Source organism: Panicum hallii, chromosome 9 (assembly GCF_002211085.1).
Source record: "Panicum hallii strain FIL2 chromosome 9, PHallii_v3.1, whole genome shotgun sequence".
Classification (NCBI taxonomy): domain Eukaryota; kingdom Viridiplantae; phylum Streptophyta; class Magnoliopsida; order Poales; family Poaceae; genus Panicum; species Panicum hallii.
In genome coordinates this window covers 68,424,217-68,435,195 of record NC_038050.1, presented here as the reverse complement: position 1 = coordinate 68,435,195, position 10,979 = coordinate 68,424,217, and the positions used below count along the sequence as shown (strand labels likewise).

The following is a 10,979-nucleotide window of genomic DNA, read 5'->3' as shown; positions in this document are numbered from 1 at the left end:
TCACCTCCGTTGGCGACCACCGCCCACAGGGGGTCCAACCCCGCCCGCCCGGCGGTGCTCCCGCGCCGTCTCGCCTCCGCCGCCAGCCGAACCGCCACCATCCTCGACCTTCTCCTCTAGAGCCGGTAGCCATTAGAGTCCCGACAATCCGAAACTCTAAGCTCCCCTCGATCATCACCCCTGCTGCCGCTGACATCGCCGGTGCCCGCTCCTCTAGTCTCCAACCCCTCGCCGGCGGCACACTTTCCTCCTGCACTAATTCGCGAGCAGCCGCTCCACCCACTTTCCTCCCCCCTCCCCCTCCCTTTGCTCGCCGGCAGCCGCTCCCCTTCTACGACGGCTGACCTCCCACCCGCACGTGGGAGGAATAAATTTTCCCGGCTTGTTTGATGTTTCGTACACGTGGAGAGAGAGAGAGAAGAAGCTCGCTAGCGCGTCAACAAGAGCCAAGCTGACACGGTCCTAATAAGTAATAAACCGGCATTTTTGTCTCTTTGCTTCCATATCCTTCCATGCACAACTCCAGATTTTTCCTTCTTATTTCACTTTAGTTTCTTTCAGCTCCATGTTAATAACGATTTCACTGGAGTTGTTGGGAACGATCTAACTGCAGCAAGTTGCGATTGTGGCTACAGCAAGCTATCAGCAGCTACGACAGGTATAACAACTTTAACAGCTTCATTTGGGCACAACCATGTGCAGAATCTGCAGCCTGAGTATCTAGTGGTGCAGCTGCACCATAAACCGTCGAAAGAAACGAATTGACACGTATAAATTACAAGTTAGAAAATATTTCAAATAAAAACTGAAAACTTTTCTCATTCGCACCGTTTGCGCCGCGCTCGCGGATCACCTTCTGTCCCGTCCTTTCCTTTTCCGGCGCGCCTCCCTGATCCCTGTCCTGTCCATCCGCGCCGCCTCTCCCCTACCAGTCCTGCGAGGAAAAACGGTTTTAACGGCGGCAGCATGCTGCTTCGTTGCCAACAAGCTGAGCCGCCGAAACGATCCCCTCCGAATTCCTTCCGGATCCAGGCAGGCAGCGGCAGCCCATGTCCATTGCCGCCGGAGGGGATCGCAGCGACGGCGGCCCACATCCCCGGGCGCAGGATGCGGACGCGGAAATCGAGTCAAATTGGATCCGCCGACATTTCAGTAAATAGCAATTGATGCACCAGAATGCGCCCGGGCGAGGACATTGGTAGAAATTCCAACATATAGAACACACATATGGAACGGATAAGGAAAAGCCGATCATTTTTCACTCGTGCGTGAGAGTATTCTGGAGCCATGTCCCTCCAGCTGAAACACCACGAGAACTCACCTAACTCTAGTACACTTAAGTGAAAAGTTTCCTGTATTTGTTACATGAACTTGATCCTAACTAGAAACGACAACTCAATATTAGCTTTCAGTTACACATGCCCAGATAATGGTAGTTAAAACCCAATGCCTCATCAACATTGTATTTGATTTTGATGCAGAAATGCGTGTTCCTGCTCCATTCAACTCAATACCGTATTCCTTGAGAAGGCTGGAACTCTTAATTCGTCCTTGCTCATAATCTGGCTTCAATTCTTATTTCTGCACGAAGATATATTCTGGGTTTGACAGTACCATGAGTTCTGAAGATTGTCTTCTGAAGATTGTCACTTCGATTCCAGGAAGCTTCATAATTACAGGGACTGATAAACTCTTTTGATGGTATTCACTATTTAGTGCTTGTGAGAAATCAGAAAGCATCATGAAAACCAGCTAGGGCACATGTTTTTGTTGTTGGCTGCTGACGGCCCAACCATCTGAACCCATGCAGGACATGATCGCAAGTAGTGGAGCAAAATGTTGCTATTGCAGGTTTTCGATGCCAAAACCAAGTGACCATGCAATCATTCAACTACCTTGAAAGTGAACAGAAACAAATTTCAGCTTGGTGACAGCAAATGCTGCTAAATACTTAAAAGTAAAATACATAAATAAATTCATGGAAGCAAGTTGCATAGCTGATGGCATAATTACCCATGGCAAGCATATTCCCGGATGTGGCACTAGTTTAATGTGGATATGTGCTAATTTCTACCTTTGAAACTGGATACCAGGTGCCAATAAACTAAGTACTACAGTCTGTTATGGGTGTCAGTTCAACAAACTAACACTCTGTAAATAGTTTCGACTTCATGAAGGCCACAGGTGACAGAAAATGAGCACACATTAATAGTGGAGTACTCTTAATAGTGTATGCAGTCGAGGTCTGGTCATTATCACCAGAACAATAGTGTGACTTAGTAACCATGGCAGAATGATCTATTCTCAGTATAAACTCTGAAAGATCCACTGAGGAACGGAAACTAAATTAAACGATTCAGAACTTTATTTCTGTGGATTGCATATACTATTTTATCTTTTCCTCAATAACATGAAATATGCCGACTACCTCTTCAATACATATTCTTCAACATTGAGCATGTAACAAATTTAAAATTTCAGCAATCCTTCATTGTCTCTCAATATTAGCTAAGGTTAAAACTTACTAGTGGGCAACTGTTATTGTGCATTTACTCTGCTTAATATACGAATGCACAACAGGTTTTTTCAGATAAAATAAATATCCTTATATAGTTATGATTTGGATTTTTCAGACTGCTCATTCTTAAAATATTGAAAATAGAAACAGTGATGAACAAAGAATATGTAAAAATTACTACCTGCGAGGCTGAGGTGAGGACGGTTGATCAGGAGAGGAATGAGAGGAACCACCCCTATATGGACCATGCCTCGGCCCATAAAATCCATTTTGCATCACTTGGTGTGCCGACCGTGGTATGTCATCACCATCTGCTGCAGGAAGTGGCCCAAGAGAACCAAATTCAATTGGTTCAGACAAGGGTGCACCATGATTTGCGCCTGGTTCATATGAGTACACCATAAAAAACGGTGGTCCTGGAGGGCCAGGTAAAGCACTGGGACCATTTGAAGCTCTAGATTCTGGTGTATAAACCCCATGCACTGTGTTCCCTTGTCTGCGCATAGAGCTCGTGGATCCAAAAGATTGGCCCTGCACAAGATATTGAGAGCTTGCCTCATGCCTGTATGAGTCATTTCTATAAGTTCGCCGTGGCCTATCAGGCTGACTCTCATCATTGGCCTGTCTATCAGACCGCATGCCAGACCTCTCCGACTGACTACGTCCATAGCTGCGGTTTGGATTTCTTTGCTTTGAGTTTATCCAGCTTCCTTCCTTGTCACTATAGTCACTCCTGTCACCGTTATAACCTCCTCTGTAGTTTCTTGAATTGGATTGCCGGTCCCTAGACGGAACCTTCTGAACAGAAGCCACAGAATTGACGGCTTAGTATTTCGCAGTCCAGACTATCAATTTAATAAATCATTGCTTAATAAATCTCTCTCTTGTGAAACAAAGATATGACTGTGCCTAGCGGAACAGAAGGAAGAACTACCATAAAGAAAACCTACAGCACCCATATTCCGAATGTCTTAATTCAGTCATGAAAAGATCTCATTAATTTTTCTTCATGTCCCACAGGCCACAACTGGACATAATACATTTAGCTGATGATTCATTATTGGTGATTAAACAATCTCAACATTGTATTAAGTTTATGACCTCAACGTCATTTTCTTAAAAATGAGGGAGTAGTAATCATTTGTACATTCTTATGGTGCCACCAATCATTATCGATGTCACCAGTGGTGGAGTTTGCCACTAAAGCTAGGGTCTAACAACCGTATCATTAAAAATTTGAAGCATATTAATGAGTAGCTAAAATATTACTGCTTGTTTTAGGAAGTTGCTCAATGAAGGGGTGCACAGCCTAGGTTGGCCTTAAAGAAGCTCCGTCCTGAATGACAAAGTTACTATGCTATGATCTTCATTCTGTTGCAGGGTAACACATGAGCTTCAAGTTGAATAAACACCATTAGAAATAAAGAATCCTTCAAAGAAACAATGCCTGGTTGAAAAGAAAAGGATGTTTCTGCTGGACCTCAGAATACTTTCAAGACTATGACCTTAGTCAAGTTTATCTGGGATGCATCCTCCTTATAGTGCTAAAAAGCATCAAAATTGTTTCTAGCATACAAGCTTCAGGATAGTTATACAGCTGGTTCCGACAAAACTATTTCTAGCATACAAGCTTCAGAATGATCAACACTGACTTAATAATTAAAACAAGGTAGCACGGACAAATTTTCACCAATAACTGACTCAAAGATAGCAACCTGATAGAAAACAGTTTGCTGCTTGTGTCCAGACTCCGGGGCCCAAGTTCTATGATATTCATTATGATGTAAAGGGAATCTTCCTATGAATCTAACAGGTAAACTTAAAATCTTATTAGCAAGTTAAAACTTCAAAATTTACCAAACTGACCTAGCAGAATCCAACTGTGAATAGTTACAAGCTTCAATTGAGCAATTAAATCATCTAAAGAGGCACTCGGTGGAACAGAAGGATTTTGGCTACATCGGATAAATCCTAGCAACTCAGTAGGAAAACCACCCACATATCAAATGTTGAAATCAGTACAAAGTTTTGATAAGTACAGTTACGTTGCTAAGTTTCCATCTTTCTAATATAGTATTACTAACAAGTTGTCTATGCATGAGATAAGACGCTAAAAGATACATTAGGTTCTTACAGGATTTGGCAAGTAGGTTCCTGTGCCTCCACGGTATCTGGGTGCATCTTCGCCATAGTGTTGGAGAACGCCAGTACCTCTTTCCGTAGCAGGTTGCAAAGGCATCACAGGAAATACTCGTTGGCTAGGTGCCACCATTTGCGTCCAGTTAACATTTGCTGCCGGTGGTCTTCCAGGTCCATCCCATGCAGCATGGCCCTGTAAATACATTTGTGGAACCGGAAAAGGGTATAGAACAGGACCTAAGGGACGGGCATTCTGGCAGAGTCGGCCATACTGTAAATTGTGCCAATGGCTAATGAAATCACTGTTCAAGATGTCAGGCTTGTGTTCCCCGGACGGCTCAGTGATAGTACTGCATGATGCTGATGAGGTAGCACTGGGATCTGGTTGGTGAACATCATTGAGCAAACTAAAATGTTGACCCGCAATATTGGCAGGAAGCTGATCCATTCCTTCGCTTCTCTCAAACTGGGGATCAGAACCATCGCCATTCCTAGGAACATATGGGAGCACAACAAATGGAACTGGTGGACCTGTTGGAACAAAAGTCAGTCCAGAGCTATCAGCTTGCCTCTGCTGTGGGGAACCAATAAGAAAAGGAGCAAATAGTGGATTAGGCATGCCGGTTTGTGATGCATCAAAATCATTTGGTACTTGACTAGTTCTTGATTGCGTTGAAAAAGAATCAGGCACTGCTACTATCTCAGAAGCTTCATTAATGATTGGTACCACTGTCATATTCCTGGGGGCATCATCAACTTCAGTTGGGAGATGCTTAGTGGCATTTCCCATCTGCCAACTGGTATTGCTATGCGTGGTTATGCCTGGTGCCACAAAAGCAGGTCTTTTTCCCCATTTGTCTCTTAATGATCTTCTTGTATTTATAGTCCCTTCATCCCACGAACATGCATCCAGATCTTTGCCTGTGGATGAACTGGCATGTGAAAAAGGAACATTCACATAACCACTACTCCTAGAGCAATCTGCATTGGCTTCTCTACTTGTTTGATGTTGGAACATGCTGGTATAGGTTTCATCAATTACGCCATTATTTTCAATAGCAAATTCTGTCTGCCTTTCCAAGGGGGCACCGTGCACACAATTGCGCAAAGAGGAGCATTCCTTGCCATCAATATCATAGATGCAAGGATCTCTCGCTTCAGGATCAAACTGTCTAGAATATCTAACACCATACTCATGCCAAGTATTGCCAGCATCATGACTTGCATCTGATGCAATAGGCTTCTCACTCTCAATACCATCTTCAACATTCGGTGCAAAATTTGGATTGTGTATGCATTGGGTTGGTGGTTGAACAAATCCACGGAGGAACTGCATATTGGGTAACCATGGTGCCCCAATTAAATTAGTTGGAGGAACCCCAGCCAGATGCTTTTGTGAAAAAACTGTTGGAGACAGTATATTAGAATGCGCTGCAGACAGATTAGAAGGTATTGGCATTGGCAATTGAATCTGTCCATTGAATCCATGCAACTTCATGGATTCCATTAAATTAACCAGAACTTGTTCATCATGGCGCATATTCGATGATTCGGAGACAGAAGGAAGTTCTTCATTCATCACAAAACCATTATCTTCACGATAGCTGCTGGAAACACTATGTGAATCAGAAACTGCCTTTGCACTAGGGTGAGATGAGTTCAAGGAAGACATTGATTCATCCTGTGAAGACTTAGTGCTATGGTTGCTAGACACTTCTGGAACCACGATATTTCTTCTGCTGCTGTAATCAACCTTCAAGGGTTCCATACCAACCACATTTATCGCCCTACCACGAAATCCTTCAACAGAAGAATCTGTTAGTTCAGGGCTAGATCGGCTTCTTGCAAATCTAGGCCCGTTTTGCCCACTTCTGTCGTCGACATTGAGACCATTTGGCACTCTCTTATCCCTTTCACCTTGCATCAATCCAGCTGAGTTATTTCTTTCAAGATGTTCAGAGACCTCAGCATTTCCTTGTGCTGAGTAAACTTTCTGGTGCTGAGCATGAGAAACGGAAGGATTGACTGTTCTTGGCAGATTACGACAATGTAGTTCACTTTTCTGAATTGACTGAGAAGAAGGATAAGGATAACTGTGACCAACTTCAGTAAGATTATCTTGATCCGCACGAAGATTATACTGATTAGCAAGAAGCTTAGGATTTTCAACTTTTTTCTTGAATGCTGTTACACTTTTGTAACTGTTTGACACTACAGAAGGAACAACTTTCAGAGGCTGCACATCAACCAGACTTGGGGTAGGCACATCAGGACGACTTCCACTCCCATGTCTTATCCATGTATTTGTGAAGAATAGATTCAATTCAGCAATTAAATCTTCTTTTGGACATTCAAGTAACTTTCCAAGCCTTTTCGCCCCATATGCAAAAGCACTGCGTATTCTAAAGAAATTGCCTGCAGAACAAAATATCAACTCAACAGATGATATATTTTTGTTCTCCTTGTAGAGATAAAACTTCTCATTGAACATGACAAAAACATCATCCAATCCATAAACTTGAATCTTCTTAAGAGACTGAATCTATCATTAGCATCAAATGGCCAATAAGACAAAATATTGACGAGAGTACTTTTCGGAGTATAGAAATACATCAGGGAAAAAATTATTATATTTAAGAACTAGACAGTCAAAGTAAGATATATTTCTGCTGTTAATTACCACATACTACGGAACTCAACATATGTAAGAATGAATAAAACTGTTGACAGGTGCAGCTATGGTAATGCTGCTCAAGGAGGTCCTATCACAGGTTGCAAAGAATGACAGTTCTTATCTTCAGTGGTTTGATTTGCTGGCCACTCATGCATATATCAGTACAATGCTGAAATTAACCAAGCAGGCAGGCTAGCAATCAATTAACACATGCACAGTGGATGAATTACAGATATCATTGAATCCCATTCAAAAATCATTAAATCAAACGCAGTACACCATCAATTGAACGGAAGTAGATGAACCAAAGAACATTTACTATGTTCAATTCACCTATAAGATGATCTTGAAGTAGGTTCATAGTTACCTTTGCTGACACTTCTTCCAAGATTATTGTTTGCACGTAAAGGATCAATAACATTGAAGTGTTTGGAAACAAATGGTTGACCCTGATTATCCTGGGTGTGAGGCACAACTCCATACGCAGAACTACAAGTATCCAGGAAGGACTTGTTCAGCAACAATTCACCACAATCCTTCCGCGGAGGTTCCGCTGCATGACATAATATGAATGATCAAAAACTCAAATCAGTGATCTACCAAAACAAAGTGACACGTATAGATTACCAGTCATATCTGGGAGTGAACTTATAGGAACTGGGCCCCACAAGCTCAAACAAAATTTCTCCCAATCAAAGTTGCTGAAAAATTCTAAGAAACGGTACAAAACCTGCGCATGCACAAACAGAAAATAAGCATTGGCTTCATGTCAGGATATCCGAAAGACACGAGAGTAAGTCACCTCAAGAGGTCCAGTAAAAGAATTGTTGAATATATGAAATATGTACAGAACCAGCGTCTCCAATGCGTAAGTAGATATAAGACCATGGTGAGCTCCAAGAATACGACTCTCGTAGAAACACCATGCCTTTATCAATATGATACTCCGCTTGAATAAATGATTTCGGCTGATCAAGTTGTCGATCTACTAAAATGCAGAATCATTACAAGAGGTAGGCACAGAAAAGCCAAGTATATTTGAGCCAGGTACTAGACGCAACAAGCACAGTTATTCAACTCAATATAAAATTCTTACAGTATTAACTTATAAATGGTAAAATTTCAAGCAAATTGTCTGCATATAACAATTAAGCTAGATTTTGAAAATAAGAACACACCTCTTCAAGAAAACAAAGTGTACATAGTCCACCAACTTGATTAAATGAGATGTCGACAACAATGTTTTCCACAAGACACTTAATAATCTTGACCTGTGCATGATACATGAAACATATGAGAAAGGCACAAATGAATGAAAACCAAAATAATACAAGTGCCAAATCATTGAAGGTGCCACAATCCCCAAAAGAGGATAAGGGAGAGGAGCGAGAAAATGGCATGGGATGCATTTTTGTGTACAAAGTAGTGTCTTCAAATGCATAATCCTCTGGAAATAGCATAGCTATTTTGCTACACCATATTGTGCCAAGAACTGTGTTCAACGAGCAATAGCATATTACTAAACTGAAGTTTAGCTTAAGATATTGTGTTAGTTTCTGTTCTGCCTCAACTTCTGGTAATAACTTCAACTCAATCGTAAAGTTGTAAATGCAGGAACAATGCTAAATGAAACTGTTAAATGCAGGAACAATGCTAAATGAAACTGTACTATATGTACACAGTTAGCACTTAGCAAAGGAGTACCTCCATATGGAGGTAACTCTGATGCCTATACAGCCAAAAAAAAAAACATTCTGAAATTATCACTGGGTAAAGTACCTCTGCCTGAATATACTGGACTTCTTTTACATGAAATTCGGCATTTTCACTCTTCTCTTCATGCTCCAATGCATCCCGGACAAGGTTTGCCCAGATCTCCTTTAATTCTTCACTATTACTAAAAGCAGTGACATCAATGTCACCATCAGGTAAATAAGTCTTGAGAGGGACTGACCCAAAGGTAAAAACCTGTAGAGATAAAGAGATCTATTCTCTGTGAAGCACATTTAATCAACTGGACAGTTGAACACTTAAGATAAGAGCAGGGAACTTCCAAAATGCTATTGCAAAATTCCCCTTGACATGCATAAGAATCACAGATAAGTCTATTTCAATCATCCAAGGAACATGAAATAAGGTAAAAGTGCTATCTCAATGCACCTGCTAGGAGGTGTAGCAAATGCTTGCCATCAGACAAGCTAGAATTTTCAGACATCCACATACGGAATTGATTTATGACTACCAAACAGGAATTACTAGAACTCTTCTGGCTAAGGCATGCAGGTTTTTCATGTCATACTATCGGGAGAGACTAGCTCTGTGGTTCCACAAAACTTCAGTAACATGGTAGTGGATGTGTGTGACACCCCATGTCACAGGAATGCATACAAAATAGGAAATACAGTTCGACTACACAGTGTCCAGGATCTCTATTTCCACTCTTCCCCCAATACACATTTTTTTTGCCAACCATCCCCACTGTTTGAAATTTGATGCTTATAAACAGGTTGTCAAATATCAGATTAGGAAGCATGGGTGACAAGTGACCAGCATCCCTCCTGTTCTTCTGTAACCACAAGCCTCCATTTCCAACGAGCTCTCTCTCCAGAATCAGCTTCAGTAGGTCAGACAAACATTTGAGAAGCAGAAAGCAAAGCATCAGCTATTGACTATTGCCCTCTCTGTGGAGCAACCATTACTCTAGTCAGTTCTACAATAGCAGTCTCATCTATCCATCCACACATCAGTGCTCGCCGTCATATACAAGAGCCTTCTACTTCAAACAGACGCTAATCCTTATTACTACCTGCGGGGAGCAATCGGACCACTTAGTAATCAGGTACTATACCTGGCACGAGAGGCAGTTCATGATAAGTCGCTGCACGTAGTGGTAGACGGCAAGCCTCCGGCCCTCGGAGTGCGCGTTGGGCTGGATGCGCGCGATCAGCTCCGCCGTGCGGCCCTCCGCGACCGCCCAGCGCTCGGGGTCGAGCCGCCGCGTCACCCCGGCGGACGCATTGGGCAGGAGCCCGTTGGGCACCATCCCCATGCACGCACCAACCAATGCACCCTCCGCCTTCGCCTGGCGGAGCCAAAACCCTAGACCCCGACACCAGCGGCAGCCGAGCGCGGAGTAACCCCGCAGCAGCGGGCTACAGCGGCGACGGGTGGCTCAGAGCACGGAGCAGCCGCCCCCGGCGCGAATCAAGCCGGGCCGGTGGAGCCCCGGGTGGCGGCCGGGCGGAAAAATTAGCGCGAGGGATGGATCGATGCGGTCGTGGGAAGAGTTGTGCGCCGGCGGCGGCGGCGGCGATGGACAGGGGGACTGGTCGGCGTGGAGAGGTGGAGGAGAGGGAGGGCTGGTTTGGGAATTGGGAGGGGGGAGGGAGGAGACGTGCGGTGCGGGTCGGTGTTTGGTTTGGGCCAGACTAGACTCGAGTAAAATGAGCCCGGCCCGACACACTTGGATGAGACTGGTTTGAGAAGTTCTGTTTGATTCAGGTGTAAAACATGACTCATAATTCCTTGATCCATGAAACACAACTATGATTTGTAATACTAGAGGAACCGGTGGTTATGTATATTAAAATGTTTGAAAGTCATCTCGTGTCCACTTTGTCCGCGAGGGTGCGAGGCGCTTTCAGCACT

At 43.3% G+C, this 10,979-nt stretch overlaps 1 protein-coding gene across 4 annotated transcripts; it reads right to left on the bottom strand.

The window, feature by feature from the left end:
- Positions 1-1,528: 1,528 nt before the first annotated feature.
- Positions 1,529-10,738, bottom strand: LOC112875605. Of its 4 annotated transcripts, none has more exons than XM_025939512.1 (9): positions 10,180-10,735; positions 9,111-9,299; positions 8,510-8,602; positions 8,134-8,316; positions 7,959-8,061; positions 7,699-7,884; positions 4,653-7,072; positions 2,700-3,313; positions 1,529-1,895 (listed from the first exon to the last, which is right to left on the bottom strand). In XM_025939512.1, exons 1-9 carry the CDS (start codon positions 10,378-10,380, stop codon positions 1,892-1,894), a joined length of 3,993 nt encoding a protein of 1,330 aa, XP_025795297.1. In that variant the 5' UTR covers positions 10,381-10,735; the 3' UTR covers positions 1,529-1,891. The 4 variants fall into 4 exon arrangements, with proteins under 4 accessions (XP_025795297.1, XP_025795296.1, XP_025795298.1 ...); XM_025939511.1 differs by having other exon boundaries at positions 2,700-3,316; positions 10,180-10,733; XM_025939513.1 differs by lacking the exons at positions 1,529-1,895; positions 2,700-3,313 and adding an exon at positions 3,324-3,889 and having other exon boundaries at positions 10,180-10,738.
- Positions 10,739-10,979: the final 241 nt, after the last annotated feature.

Coding starts and splice junctions, on each gene's coding strand:
- LOC112875605 (XM_025939511.1), bottom strand. CDS start 10,380: ATGGGGATGGTGCCCAACGGGCTCCTGCCCAATGCGTCCGCCGGGGTG. Junction 8,603..9,110: donor TCCAGTATATTCAGGCAGAG/GTACTTTACCCA, acceptor TATCATGCACAG/GTCAAGATTATTAAGTGTCT. Junction 3,317..4,652: donor GAACCTACTTGCCAAATCCT/GTAAGAACCTAA, acceptor GCTTCTGTTCAG/AAGGTTCCGTCTAGGGACCG.